The 16,650-nt window shown below is 31.6% G+C and overlaps 1 protein-coding gene across 2 annotated transcripts in view; it reads right to left on the reverse strand.

Annotated features, from left to right (window-relative positions):
* Positions 1-8,003: 8,003 nt before the first annotated feature.
* LOC143252811 (voltage-gated inwardly rectifying potassium channel KCNH6-like) overlaps positions 8,004-16,650 on the reverse strand; it is a 53,238-nt gene continuing 44,591 nt past the window's right edge. For both annotated transcript variants that reach the window (XM_076505532.1, XM_076505533.1), the window contains exons 11-13: positions 15,213-15,521; positions 13,605-13,764; positions 8,004-12,181 (exon numbers count right to left, since the gene is read on the reverse strand). In XM_076505532.1, the coding sequence (XP_076361647.1) occupies positions 11,981-12,181; positions 13,605-13,764; positions 15,213-15,521 (670 nt within the window). In that variant the 3' untranslated portion in view covers positions 8,004-11,980. The remainder of the gene's footprint in view (positions 12,182-13,604; positions 13,765-15,212; positions 15,522-16,650) is intronic.

Here is a 16,650-nt window from a genome sequence, read left to right on the forward strand (position 1 = left end):
TTGCCATGATAGAAAAATATTTTTTCCAGTGCAATTAGCAGCGATAAAATTACCAAGAGCATCGGGTAAATAGAGTCAACAACCTTGGATGTCTTGCATATGATACTGAGGCTGTTTCTTTACAGAATATAGATCACTTATGAACTGTGCTAGCAGTATGCGTACACGAGCGACTATACTTCTGGGTCAACAGTATTTAGCTTGACAAGATCTTATGGACTGATGGGGCTCACTTTTCTCTTCAGCTGCCAGTCACATTTTCTCATGCATGCAAGCAATGGTGAACATAGTAGGTGATCACAGTGAATAGCACAGTGGATATGCACTTTTCACAATCAACAACCCCTGGTTACAATTATTTTCACACTCAAATCAGTTATTCCATAGTCTAACAAATATTGTAGTTCTTAGATAAGATGATACATTGTATAATAACTAAAAACAAATAGAATACGTTTTCCTTTTTTAACAACTACGAAGAAAAAGAAACCATCATAACATATATTATGATATATTCAAATAGACATTTGATCCATATGCTTATTTTTGTAGTTGGGAATCCTTTCTTCGTGCAATGTGACGATAGCCCACTTTTAGGTTTTGTACTGATAAGTAACACCTACTCACAATATTTTGAAATACAGTATCAGGGCAACTACCTGTATTGATAAATAAAGACACTGTCAAGCTAAATATTTTAACAATATTATTAAGTTTTCGCATATTAAAAATATCTACAAAACGACATTTATATTGGCAAAAAGGACATTATAACATTTTTTGTTGCTTTATAATATTATTTTTTCTCTCAAGAGGTGTTGTTATCATATTTTTCAGAGTTAAAAGCACACAGAAAAGTCAAATATTGGATTGGAACACACATGATGTATCACTAAAGTTTTAATAACGGTCTCCCGCTAGTACGGCATTGAGTCTACGGATTTACAACGTTAAAATCAAGGGTTCGATTCTACTCGGAGGACTCAGCAGATAGCCTTATGTGGCTTTGCTATAAGAAAACTCACACACTTTTACTAACGACCCCGGCATGGCCAGGTAGTTAGAGCGTTCGACTTATAATCTGAGGATCACGGGCTCGAATCACTGTCACACCAAAAATGCTCAACCTTTTAGCTGTGGAGTAATTAAAATGTTACAGTCAATTCGCTGGTAAAAGAATAGCCCAAGAGTTGGCGGTGAGAAGTGATTATTGGCTACCTTCCTTCTAGTCTTATACAGCTAAATTAAGGACAGCTAACATAGACAAACTTTATTAACGATAGTCTACGTATTCTCTAAGTACGTGATATGATAGATCTCTGAATAACGACTGAAATAGTGATTTTTGCAAACACTATCAAGAAGATCAGGTAGTTTGTTCTTGTAGCTATGAGAAGTTTCTCTATAGCAGCAGTTGATAATCTGGATCATAACCCGTGTTCAAGTACAGCCTTTGGGGCACGTTTCATTGATGCTGTGCGACTGCAAGGCACGTTCAGCTTGTATTTTAGAGCTGTGAAAGCTCAGATGTGGGAGTTTGATAAAGAACACATAAGTACTTTTTCAGAGGTCTGCGAGATGCTGTAAAGTGATATTAAAGATGAACGGCTGGTTAGAGAGTCAGTGTGATCTCAGTAAACATGGCCGGCGTAACAGGGGAAGACAAATTTTCAAGCTTTTAATATAAACGGTGAGACGAAAATCAACGTAATTCGCCAAACATTACGTAAACTGAAGAAAAATATTAACTTATATTATATGTCACAAGGAAAAATTTATCAAATCACAATATTAAACGTATTTGTTATATTAATTTAACTATGAAAGAGGGTCACGGGTTCGAATCTCCGTCACACCAAACATGCTCGCGCCTTCATCCGTGGGGGCATTATAACGTAACTGTTAATCCAACTATTCTTTGTTAAAAGAGTAGCCCAAGAGTTGGCGGTGGGTGGTGATGACTAGCTGCCTTCCCTCTAGTCTTTCATTGCTAAACTAGGGACGGCTAGCGCAGATAGCTCTCGTGCAGGTTTACGCGAAATTCAAATCAAACAAAACCACGGAAGAGGGAGTGTAAAAACAACACTACTGTTACAGCAAGAACAACAACTATTGTAACAATAAAAAAAACACTAAACTATGGGGGTACTGTGACAAATACAATGTTTTCTTTTTTTTTAAATTTGATACAGTTCTACACCTATGCTTAATAATGGTGGATCTTATACTTAATTTCAGCAAATTCTCATTTTCTCTGCAACATTCGTTCTTCTCGTTGTTAATGTTGTTTGCTAGAGGTTTCGTCTTCCCCAGCTAACGGAATGCTCTTCAAAAGTTAGTATTGTTGTGCAACTGTGACCTAACGAGCAAATCATAGATTTAAGTGAAATGACTAAATATTTCGCTTTTTTCTTTGAACTTCGCACAAGGCTACAAGAGGGCTATCTGCTCTAACTCTCCATAAGTTACCAGTGTAATACTAGAGGGAAGACAGCTAGTCATCACCACCAACAGCCAACTCTTGGGCTACTCATTTACTAACGAATAGTGGGATTGACTGAACCTCAGCTAAAAGGACGAGTATGTTTGGTGTGAACGGATCCGAACCGCGACCCTCGGATTACAAGTTGAGTGCCCTAACGACCTGGCCATGCTGGGCCTGTTCCAAGGATAAAAAAAGTGCTACGCGCACTTTGGTGTTACATAACACTCTTTTACGTTAGAAAAGTCCCCCCCTCCTGGTACAGCGGTAAGTCTACAGATTTACAACGCTAAAATCAGGGTTCGATTCCCCTCGGTGGACTCAGCAGACAGCCTGATGTGGCTTTGCTGTGAGAAAAAACACATACACGTTAGAAAAGTAAACAAATGTAACAATAAATGAGATGTGAAATATATGTCTAGATGTACCTGTAATTAGTGAACATTTAACACCTTATTCTTATTATTTTGAAAAGTTGTAAATCAAAAATAATCTAATCGCAAAGATGATTTTTGCATAACTGAAATTCTTGGTAATACGAAAGTGGGTTGGGTTAAGACTTTCCAGTCTATTATAACAGAAGTTTAAAGGAATTTAGTTTAGATAACTGTTTTGAAGTTAAGCAGAAAACTACACAATAGACTATCTCTGTTCTGCCCACCACAGGTATCTAAGCCCAGTTTCTAGTGTTGTAAGTCTGAAGATATACCGCTATGCAGCTTAGGGGGGGGCATTTAGATAATTTTCACAAAAAAAACTAATCTTTACCTAGTCCAGAACTAAACACGTGCCTGTTATTCAGATCCAATTTGCCCAGTCAGTAGAAGCTAATTTTGTAGACGCCAAATTATCTCATTTTTTATTTGAGCTGAGGTGTAGCAGTTTCCAGATTTCAAGATAACACTGAAGTCAGTATCAGTGGTTGTCACAAGGTGAACTCTAAGAGTACAATTAACTAATCTGAAAATATACAATTATAATTTAACTTATTCATTCACTTTCGAAAACAGAAGTATTATGATTGTTTTTTCCATTTTTAAATAAAGAAAATTCAGCTTTTTCTTATTGGTTATATATGATATTGGAATGACTACATTTTTTTAACATTGAAATAATTCTAACTTTCAATTTTTATGAATTCCTTAAATAGCTTTATTTCCGATTTTCCCATATTATTCTATTACTATATCTGTTAAAGTACTGTCTATAAATCATATAAACATACCTGACAATATTACAGAAATGAGCATGTGATATATTGCTTTTCAAATTTCAGTCTAGAATAGCTGCGACCTAAACAAAACATATTTCATATACTTTAAATTTACATTTTTATGTGTGTTTTTTTCAGAATAACATTTTTCCATATTTATTTTGCTCAGTAATACAGTTCCTGTAAGTTCAACAAAGCCTCTGAAGTTTCGATTGCAAGTCTCTTCGTTGTAAAGTTGTTAAGTTTAAAACATTTCATTCTCTCTGCTGCGTATTATAAGGCATCTGATGTATGAAAATGGCGGCTTCCAAACATCTATTTGAACACTTTGTAGAATGGACGGCAACTGCCTGTTGTGGAGATACAAGTGTAGAGGAAGACGTTTCAAAAGTCTTCCACCCTTCGTCTTGAATACCGTCAATTCTATATAGTTTTATCACGAATACTCTGCCTAAACAATCTATTAAAGAATATCTGTTTGAACAGTTGAAATGCAAAGAAATTCATAGGTATGCCGCCGAACGGAAGAACAAAAATACCGGTTTCTTTATTCAACCGTTTGAGATATATGTAAGATGACAAATATGTTGTGACTCTTATCACAATTCTACATGAAGATCTTTTTTTTTTATTATTATGTTATGTACTGTTGCCTGGGTAACAGCGACAGATTCTCCCCTTTATTTTGAGATCGTGGTTTCTATACGTCACAAGACACCGCATTTCGTTCACTACAGCAGGTCTCTTTCTGGATGGTTCTGATATCTTAAATCTTAAGTTTATCGATATTTTTTCTTTTTTATATTAAAAAAATAAAAGAGGTGTTCCAATTTTAAAAGTAATGGATCTCCGATCTAAGCACATCTTTACGATCTGATTAAACTTCTCCAAAGCGATCTGTTTTCGGTTACATCATCATAAGTACGTAAGCCAAATAATGTGAAAATGTAATTTTAAGGCTATGACATTAAATTGTTTGTAGTTATCAATTGACTTGTTGGTTTGGAAATTCAACATTGTGTTAATATAACGTACTCATACTGACTAACACATGAACTAAATGTATTTTAGAATATATTTAGTACTGCAATTAATTTGGAACTAATAGGAATATAAAAGGCACATATTTTGAAAACGTTCCCATTATGTTAAATTAAAAATAGTATAATCATTTCTTGATAGTTCGGTTTGTAATTAGTTATCGTCATTCAAACAATCAAATAGTAAAACGCCTGTCTATTGCCTATAAAAATGACTGCAATAATACTAATCCCAGCAGTAGTGTGGTAAATGTACAGATACGTCACTTGACAAACATTTAAAATCAAAGTTTTACCTGATGATGGATGCTTCAAGCAAAACGTTGAGGACATTTCTAATTTCATCGAGGGCTGTATGGAAATGTAGTACTGTTGATAGCTAAATTAAAATTTTCAAATGGGCATCCATAATATAATTATCAACACTCGATGTGTGTTTTCTTTCTTAAATTTGAATCTAAGATAAAAATTATATTGTAACACCCAACAATATCGAGTTCGAAGACAGTGAGGAGACGGTATTGAGGTTAAAGTATATCAACTATATAATAAGTTAGGAAAGTAGGAGTTCAGTGGTAAGCTTTAGGAATTATAATGGTAAAATTTGATCGTCAATTCTCGTGGCGAGCGTAACATATATGGCCTGGCATGGGCAAGTGGTTAGGGGCGCTCGACTCGTAATCTGATGGTCGCAGATTCGAATTTCCGTTGACACCAAACATGCTCGCCCTTTCAATCGCGAGGTCATTATAACATGACGGTCAATCCCATTATTCGTTGGTGAAAAGTAATCTAAGGGTTGGCGGTGGGTGATGATTATTATCTGCTAAATTAGGGACAGTTAACGCAGATAGCCTTTATGTTGCTTTGAGAGAAACTCGAAAACAAACAAACGTAACACATATAGTCGATTGCGTAGTTTTATGTTTAACAAAACAAGTAAACCTATAATTTATGTAGATATAATAAATTATTTTTATTTTCATGTAAGTGATATGTTAATAATATACAAACACACACATACACAGACACAGCAAGTGAAAGATCATGTACGTGAAACTAGCGGATGATTTTGGTACAAGACCATAGCACTTATTACATAGAATGCTTTAGCTACAGAAGAAATCAACTGCATAAGAAAATAATGGTTCATATTTTCTTTTTCAGAAATTCGTCCTATTATTACATCATCTCTTACTGGGAGAGCTAATACAATCGTGGACTACATCTCAGTCAATGATGTTTGATGTTAACACAAGAATGCTGATTTTTAATCATCATGCCATTTCCCCTTGGAAAGAGGCTGGTTGGGGAGGCATGAAGCATATCTGGTGAAACAATACCTGGAGATAAAAGGGGAAGATGTAATACTCGCAGGACTTTCTCCAAGAAAAGTTTCGATATAAACAGTAAAAAGGATCTATGGGTTTATGTGGTACCTGAGATGGTCAAACAATAGCTTAAATTATGGGGATTAGTACAAAACATTTGAAGTATTTTGTTATGTTTTGATAAATTGATGGTGTCATAAGAACAAAGTTGTACTGTTTTGTTTAAAACAAATACAACTTCTTAATCTTTTGTGTTTTCGGTAATAATGTAATGCGCTAATACTAACTTGACCATTTAGTTGCAATAATTCACTGTTTGTGACTACTTTATTTGAATCATCTGTGTGTTTCCATTACTGTTTCCATACATATATGCCAATATATATTGAACAGGAGTAAAAATCCTTTTGCAAAATGTTCCTTTTCTCTTCAGGAATAAACAAAAGAACGTTTATATTAAGTTGAGTCATTGATTTGAAATGTTTGTCTTCCTAAAATTCCAAAAAAAACAACAACAAATGCAAACATAACAAAATAAGAAACTAAAAAAACACAAGTAATCTCTAATTTGGAACTGGTAGATTACAGGAGACAGTTTGTCAAAATACCCACTGCCGACTTTTGGGAGAGATTAGAAAATTTAAATATGTAATATAAATCTTCAAAATACAATGTAAAAAAACAGTGTTAAACTTATCTAGTGTAGTTTTTCAATGTTATTTTAGAAATAATGATTTGTATCTATTATTAAGATACAAACCAGAAGGAAACAGCCTGTTCAGTGAATTTCGTACAAAGCTACATAAGGGTCTTCTGTGTTAGCTGTTCATAATTTGAAGTGATAGAGATAATTAAAACCACCAACCAACTACATATCTTTAAGGTAAAACATGTTCAGTGAAGGGTTACAAACCTGTAGGCCGCGAATCGATTGTTCTAACAACCAGGCTATGCCATGTCTGAAGAGAGGAAGAAAAACATAGTTAACCTTATGAAAGTATAATTTTTTTGGAAATAAGTTCGATAACAGTGACTCGAAAAGTTATGTGATAGCAGGTAGTTGTAACATTACAAAATAAGCCTAAAAAATAACACTTTTAAATCAAATACAATAAATTATGGAGTTAAAAAATCATAATTTACAGTTATACTTATTTACTTGCGTTTTTGTTGTTAAGAACTAATTTTCCCAAAAGGTTAACTGTACTATGCCCACTTCGGTTATTGAAACCTGATTTTTAGCGTTATAAGTCTTCAAATTACATACAAATTTACCTTTTCTGTTTAAACAGATAAAGAAGTTATCTAAGGAAGTGATATACAATGTTCCAGTAAGCTAAAACCCAAACCGTTTATTCACCCACTTGTTTTCTTAAGATAAAATAGTTTTTATCTACACTATTCTTAATATGTAATTTTGTGCAGATAAATTTCGCATTTCTAAAATATACATTATTAAATATATTAACTACATGTCTAGAAAGAAGTTAGATATGAACAATTTGCTATATAACAGCTTGTGTTTTCACTCACAACTTTATTTTTGACTTTATGAAATCTAAAGGAAAAATATCAGAAATGTACCAAACGTTATCACTAATAAAAACCACAACTCGGACAAATTCAACTGATACAGTTTACGTAAGCAAGCCTGTAAAAAGAGCAAATAGATTAGAAGAGTTGATGCCTTTAATATATTTTAACCTATTACATGTGAAGTTAAAACAGAAAGTGACAATATTAAAGAACTATTCTACATTTTATTATTATTAAATTAATTCAGACATGAAAAATTATTTTCACATGAAACAATAAATCTTACACATAGATATTTATTTCAACATTTATTTTCAAATTTACATTTAGTTCAAATATTTTTAAATAATATTTATTAAATTTATTGGTATTTCTAAGTTTTGTCTCAAATGGTTATAAAATGAAAACTTAAAATTTCAGTATTGAAAAGTTTCTTTTAATAAAATTTAATTCATACTTTAACTATGGTTATCACTGAACACGTTTCTTTTTAAAAGTTGATGTATCAAAATTATTTAAATTATCATATTCAAGAGAGTTTAAAACTTTTTAAAATAACTGTTTAAAGTTTCATTAAATATAGTCCCAGTTTTATGTACACTATCGTACATAAACAAGTTTGATAAATGTATGATTTACGCTAATTATTCCTCTATTTCTTAAGGATATTTGGAGAAAATTCAGTTTATATTAACTCGTTTCAAAATACTAATTAACACTTCATGTTGAAATGATAGTTGCTGTTAAATATCTTAAATTAAAAAATTGTTTATTTAGTTTATTTTCAATGTATATTAAATAACTTGTATGTTAATCTATAGCATATATAAAAAAAACGTGTTAGAGTTTTTATATTGTATTATGAAAAACAAACTAAATAAGTTTTGCAACATGTTGCTTACCAAGAAAAAAAATGATACTGCGCATCGGCAGTTATTTGAATGAAGATATATTATCAAAAACGAATACTTCGTTTGAAACTTATGATGATAGCTACCCTTTATTACAAAAGGTTGATGTTTGTTTTATAAAGAGTTTGTATTTTAACTTGAACAAACTTCGTTGTAAAGGTGGATATTTAATTAGAATTTGGCATTAGCTATATTAAACTTATGCATTACAATATATATATTACTACAGCAATATAATAACAAATTTTCAGAATAAGATATACTTCTTTATGTTACTTCTCAAATTACTAACATGCTTGAATATCGTTTACTATTAGTGAGATCTACTTATTGCATTATACGAGTAAAGAACGTACCAAAACGATCAGTTGAAATCATTCATTTTATATGTAAAATGCATTAATTGGATCTATTGCAACGTTAACGTTATAAATATTTTGAGTGACTCATATGATTTTATAAACCATTCAGCCCACAAATATATGGACTCACAAACAATTTAGTGTATAAATATTTCAGAAACGTGTTTCAAAAACAGTCGGGTTCCCTATGTACTCCATCGTAATTCTGGTGTTAAACAAATATTTTACCTAATTTTATCTCTTATATTTCAATGTTTCAAAGCATACTATGACATGTTTCAAGACGGATTAAAGACATATAACACTACTGAATTACGATTATAAAAATTGGTTTTAAATAAATTGTTTTAAATAAGAACATTTTCGTTTTAAAAATCAAACAATAAATATGTATTAATAGCTTGCTACTCAGTCCTGTTTTCCAGTGGTAGTATAATTTAATATATATAAATTTATATTTAAAACGCGTCATTGCTGCTGAAGAAAACATTTCATAATTCACAACAATTTAAAGATGGATTGTAAGAAGATAGGACATATATATATATGTATATATTAGAGTAAACTGTTTATACAAACAATATTATTGTATGAAAACTTAACCTTTCATTTATCAGTGTTTCGCAAAAGGTAGTTCTAAATGGATAATATAAATCAAGGTACTCACCCTCTAACAGCTACAACCTCGCTAAATATCAGTTAAACTTTCTAAATCTGGTTATATCGCTGAAAAACAATGTTTCATATACAATAATATAGGTGGAACAAAACTTCCATCCACAAGTAGTTACAAGACGAAATTATTTAACAAAATTATCAAAACGTGCAGAAAGAAGTAAACAGCTGTTTTGGTATAAAAGACAGTTATTTGTGATTAAGCTTCAATATAAGGATCACTATTTTTCGTATACAATCCAACCAAACCACAGTTTTAGGAGAGATAATTTCAAATGAATGTGGAAAACAATTTTTTTTCCTTACATGTTCCTTAACAATTTGATTTAGTGATGTATCTAAAGCATGTTAGTAGCATTAAGAAAATAAAGAAACTTTCAGTTTAGGTGCCTATTGACTGAGACCTTTACAGAAATAAACTCTGTCTCTAAGGTGATTAAGTGCATATTGTTGTAATATTAAGACAAATGTTTCTTTCCCTTTTTTTGTTAAAAAAAAGTATTTATAATACGTAAGAAGCGTCGTCTAGGACAGTGTTTTTCAAAGTTTGGGTCGTGAAGCTTTTCATATGGTGACGCCAAAAATGGGCCGAAAACAAAGATGCTGAATTAACTTTAATTCTAAATAAATAATAAGTCGACAAAATTATATTGAATTAACTAAAGGATGCAGTGATATTTTTCAATCACTATGCTAGAGTTATAGGTTGAGGGCCTCAAACATTTTTATTGACATTAAGGGAACTTCAGATTAAAAGAGTCTGAGAACCAGTCTTTCTTGACAGATTACAACGAAAAGAGTATTTGTACGCTCATTTAAAAACAGTGAACCTTCTAATTTCTAATGGCTCGGCATGGGCAGGTGGGTTAAGGCGTTCTACTCGTAATTCGAGGGTCGTAGGTTCGAATCCCAGTCGCACCAAACATGCTCGCCCTTTCAGCCGTGGGGGTGTTATAATGTGACGGTCAATCCCACTATTCGTTGGTAAAAGAGTATCCCAAGAGTTGGCGGTCGATAGTGATGACTAACCGCCTTCCCTATAGTCTTACAATGCTAATTTTGGGACGGCTAGCGTAGATAGCTTTCGAGTAGCTTTGCACGAAATTGAAATTGAATTTCTAATTTAAACATCTAAGTATGCTGTTTATTTGTATAAATTAAAGCAATTAAGAAAATTAAAGATTATTTCACAGGTGAACAACTAATACAAAGTCATAATTTTTAAGTTTGAAATAATTAGTATTCTACTTCGTCAAAAAAAGTGTTCGTTCCCCTGAGAAAATAGTAAGTATATTAAACAATGGAAAAAATAAAATAAGCAGAAAATTTCAAAACCGTACTTACGTATTGATAGAAATATCAAATTCTTTGTGCACGTGAATAATATAGTTATTGAGCTATTCAATTGAACTAGTAATTTTACAAGGATACGTTCAGTTTAATTACACATTTATAAAACCATCTTGAGAAGACTAGTTAAACATCTAATATTGTATATTTTCATTATCTGATATGTTTATACAACACTATTATTGAAACGTTTTGATCGACTTCAGTCTGTTGATAATAATAATACTTTTTAAATCATACTTCTAATGCGATTTCTTGTCTTGATTTCCATTATATTTGGTCACTTGTGGTGATCCAAACGAGCTTCATGTCACTTTTCAAAGAATATTTCTATTGTATAAGTTAGCCTTAATTTTTATTATACTTGCTATAACCTGAAGATACAGGATGCTTCTTTTCAAAAATAATTTTTAGTTCATAAACTAACCTTTATTTTTATTACATTTGCTATTACCTGAAAGAGTCACAGGCCATTCTTTAAACGTCCTCCTAGTACACAAGCTAACATTAATTTTATTTACATTTACTAATATACGTGAAGGAGATTCATGCCACTTTTTGAAAAGTACTTCTAATGCTTATTTCATACGCTAGCCTTCCTTCACGTGTGAGTTCCTGTTATTATTTGGTGGGGGCTTCATAGCCTAATGTTTGATATTTGACTGTGCGGCTGTTCTGCTAAACATCAATCTATCGCTGTCCACCATAATCACCTGTTTTCTTTCAATCTGAATTGTAACTCTAACAGTGTAAAGGATTTTAATTTATACAAATAATATTAATAAATATGAAGAGTGTTTTTATGACGTAAATCCATTCCTCTATTTTTTATATTTGATCTTATAATTAAAATGTAGTCGACAGTAAATTGAGAATAATGTTTTGCTAGTAGATAACCACTGTAGTTTTCATATCCCGTAATCACTAAATATTCTCGTAAGTGGTTATGGATAAGACACGTGACTTTTGTCTTCAGTTTTAGAGAATGTACACATTATTTCATGTTAAAAAATCAATGATAAATTAGTGGTACATTGGATAGTATAAAAATAGATTGAGAGGTAAACGAGCTACACATTTTTATACGTTTGAAGTTTTATAATCTCTTTCATGTTTCTGCATCATAAATGATTGCCTATCAACCATCTTACAATCTCTTCTAGAAGGTCTTCGGTTCATTCTTCTATCTGAAGATAAAGTGACATGAGCGTTTTCTTCCTGTTTTGTTATCCAGTTATCACTCTGACTCCTTGAAGTACGAACTGGCAGAATCATCCTTGACTGTTCAAAGAGAAAGGGAATAAAAGATGTTAATGCTTTTTAAATTTCAAACTTATTCATTATCTTCAATTTTTTATTCATTCTTAAGATCCCAAAATGCAACATCCTTGAAACCTTAATCAAACAGTAACAAATTTCAAGTCTTCGCATATTTGTTTCATTTACTGTAGTTTTTACTAACTGCTACATACTATATCGTGTTATTTTATGACTATAAAAATAAGCTCTTTATCTTACTTCAAGCCCTTAAAGTTAACAATGGCTACGTTGTTCTTAAATCTTTAAAAAGTTTTCAATCTTTTAGCGAAATTCTAAACAAACAATCAAATAAAGTAAATTCCTATAAGTTTTTTCAGAATTCAAGAACAATGATAAGCGTCAAAAACTCTGCAATACTGATCTACCTACAGCCCATAGTAGTAGAAAAGAAAGTCACACATAAATTGGAATAAGGTTAAAATGATGGGACACAACTCATACACTAAAAAGAAAATGGTACAAGGAGCATTTTACATCCAACTAAATGACAACATTTTCAGCCTGTCGAGTTTAGATGTCATCGAAAACTGGACACCCTTCTTGATTCCATGAAAATAGTTTATTGATTCTGATATTGTCACAGTATATAGACTCGATGTTGAAAGCACAGTTTAATAATTTTACTTGTTATGAATAAGCATTTTATCTTATAATATCTTCATTGCTATTATATAATATAAAGCTGTAATCATGTTGAACTGAACACTTGCTCCAATTTTTCTTAATACATTTTTGGAACATCTCACAGAGCTCTGCATTAATATTAAATGCACTATTCTTTTGTGCCTGTTAAGATTGCTTAAAGAGAAACTTCTTTAGTAATTTAAGAAAGAAAATATCAAACTCTGTACTTTGAAACAAATTAAATTTCAATTTATATTTTAATGTAACAATATTTGCTAGCGATAATAAATAAAACTGAAACTTGAAATTACACTCGTGCGGTATAATTCAACTGATGTTTTTGAAATTTTTAGTTGTACAGTTTCTTAAAATCTTCACAACTGTGTTATGCTTTTGAAACGATAAGATATCGTTTCTACTTTTGAATACCTATCTGTGCTTTCCTTCTATTTTATTTTGTATTAAATAAATTCATTTTCTTATCTGAAGAGTAAATATTAAATGTTATTGATGAAGTGACAGAGTTATCAAGTGAATATCTCCAAATAAAATATCAGGTACTACTGATGAAAGGGGAAGAGTTATCAAGTAAATATCTAAATTTGTAATATGCCCAACAACTGAGCGAATACTTTTTCAAGGTATAAAAGAAGACACAAAGACTTCATGACACCAGTATTTTAATTACCTCTAAAAATGTGAAAAACTACAACCAAGAAATATGTTAAAAGGTAATTAAGCTGGACAAAAATTAAATAACCTGGATTAGATCGGCAGGTTGTGATTGGCTACGCACAGGTATATGAGAGTCTTCATGCACAGAAGAGGACGCTATAAGGCGTTGTTCAACGCTATGAGCATTTAGTAACCCAGGAAAATCCAGGATAGGCTGATCTTCAAATACCGGGTTCGCTAAAGATCTAAGTAAAATAGATAAATATGATACCTAAGTTAATATCATGAAATGCATTTTCTAATTTATAATACAAAGATTATTACGATGTTTAAGTGTATCAGATGAAAACCTGGTTGTGAGATGTGCTTGTTTGTAATGTAAAGCTACGATGAACGAACTGTTCATTATCACAAGCTTGCATTTGGAAACTTTTTTCCTGCTGATTTAGTTTTAACACCTGATTATAGTTAATTCGATAACCCTGAATTCTGAAAACACTTCCTTTTTTCTCTATCAGGTCTGAGTATTTTACTAATTACATTTAAAAAAATTCACTAGCATAGTAATTTTCTATTGTACCTGAATGCACGATGACTGATTACCTCTGCTACAAGCCGGTTAGAATATTAAGAGATGAAGAAATAAAGGTGCATATTTGTAAGTGAAACCATGTACAAAGAAACATTTCGACGGTATATACTATACTATATGACTGTGTCTGCACTTTCTACAATGCATTATACCACTATACTTATTGCAGATAAATTTCAAAATTCAATCTGAAAAAACAGAAAACAAACTAGTTATTACTAGAAGTATAATTAATATGAAAGCATAATTATTATCAAAATATAATTAATATGTTGAAAGTATGAATATAGTATAATTAATTATAAAAATAAATGAAATTTGTCATTTCGTTTTCCGGCTTTTGTGGGAAAAACTTGATCTGACACTAAAAAAATAAAGTCATTTTTGGATACAGCGTACAATTTTCCTGTATAAACAACTGTTACTTTCAAGTCAACAAAAACTATGTAGGGCGGTGTTAACTATTGGAAGTGAATCTGTTAATTTCTGACACTATAAAGCGCACAATATGTATGAAAACATAACTTAGACCTCATATGGAAGTACAGAGAGACAATCTATAAAGAAAAATATGGGAACTGGTCAGAAGACATATGCTCATTGCGAGGATGAGATGTACTAGGGTAGATGTTTTTATGATCACAACCAAACGTGCAATTCAAACTTAGGTTGTTAAATTAAATTAAACATTCTTTAAGATCATGGATTTAGAAGTGTTTCACAAAATGTACTTAAGCTGTCTTACCTGTTTTCAGTAGTGAATAAACCAAATCTTAACGTCGGATACTGAAAGTTTCGCTGGTTTAGTGGTTTATTTTTCGCTTGCTATGTGAAACTTACTGTAAAATTATGTGTGTTTTTATAACCTTATGTGAATTTTTCTACATAATGATAAACTTTCGCATAAGTCCTACTTAAAATAAAATAGTGGAAAACAGAAACGATTTAAACGAGAAAATAATATAGAAATCGCGTTAGATTTATTTGGATCTTATAATACGACATATTATTAAATAAACTACCAGTATTAGTGTTGAATGAAATAAAAAAGCTGACTTTTATAAGCATGTTTCTCTGAAATGTTTCACAATTTTTACTAACCTTCCTAAATCTATACTCTGCGAGAAATATTTTACTCTATGCTTTCCCGAAGAGGAAGGAGTACATTGCAAGCTATTGACTCTCCTGCAGGGTTTACTTCTTACTCTGTCTGAAGCTAGACGGTTTTTAAAAGATTTTTGTTTTGGTATAAATTGAGATGTCGTCGCTTCTTTAACAGGCCGAACATTAGAAGAACCAACTGATGGTACTGTTATGTAAGAAATGTCAGAAGTTTGGAGCAGCTGTGACAAATGTTGCATTATTATCTTCATATCGTTCGTGACATGATCCTCTAAATTTTCAACATGCCTAAAAATAAGAGCGAAAAATTGTCAGTTTAGATAAGAGAATTACAGTGAAGTTTAAATAAAAGCAGTTTTAAACACATAGGAAACCAGTAGCAAGAAATGTTTTTTTTTTGTGTATCTAACGAATTTTATCATTTAAAAAGAACCTCTAACCATAAATTTATCAGTTAGTTTTATGAGTGCGATACAATAACATGAATTTTAAAATAGTTGGTTTGTTTGTTTTTGAATTTTGCGCAAAGCTATACGAGGGCTATCTGCGCTAGCCGTCTCTAATTTAGCAGTATAGAGCTAGAGGGAAGGCAGCTAGTCATCACTACCCACCGCTAACTATTGGGTTACTCATTTACCAAAGAAGAGTGGGATTGTCCGTCACTTTATAATGTCCTCACAGATGAAAGGGCGAGCATGTTTGGTGTGACTGGAATTCGAATCCGCGACCTTCGGGTTACTAAAAATTCAGGAAAAGTTTAATATTATTATTTGGGCAGTAGAAGACACTTTCATTATAAATTACACTGTATTCGCAGAACTGAAATGAATTAGTTAGTGAATGTATAATAAAATAAAACCAAACGTAATAAATATTAAACTATTTTTTCTATGGATAAAATGACTTAATATATTCAGTAATCAACAGCTTAAAATCCATTTGAATTTAAATGACTTTGTAACTAGAATATTTTAATCTAATTCTGCCTTCTGGCGGCTCACTGGTAAGTCTATGAGTTCGTCACACTAAAAATCGAGTTTTGATATCCTTGGTGGGCAGAGCACATATAACCCATTGTGTATAGTTATGTTTTATAAGAAACAAACAAATAAAGAACAATCTAACCCTTTCAGATTTAACAGAATGTTTCAAACATTACGTATTCAAGAAAATAAAGGATTGCATTAAGTCATGGAAAGTGTTAGTGATGGTTCGCCTAAATAAGTAGGGTTGCACATGACTCAGACTATTGCATAAAGTACGTCAGAATAAATCAGGATCTCGTACCTTTTGCCTACTTAAAATGGAATAGTGTTTCAGATACATGCCTACTAATTGCTTAAACGTAAAGGTTAAGTCTATATTATTAATTTAAACTCTGGATTAGTTGTAATGGTTGTCATTGTAGTGCAGTATA

The sequence above is a fragment of the Tachypleus tridentatus genome, chromosome 6 (assembly GCF_004210375.1).
Source record: "Tachypleus tridentatus isolate NWPU-2018 chromosome 6, ASM421037v1, whole genome shotgun sequence".
NCBI classification, from domain to species: domain Eukaryota; kingdom Metazoa; phylum Arthropoda; class Merostomata; order Xiphosura; family Limulidae; genus Tachypleus; species Tachypleus tridentatus.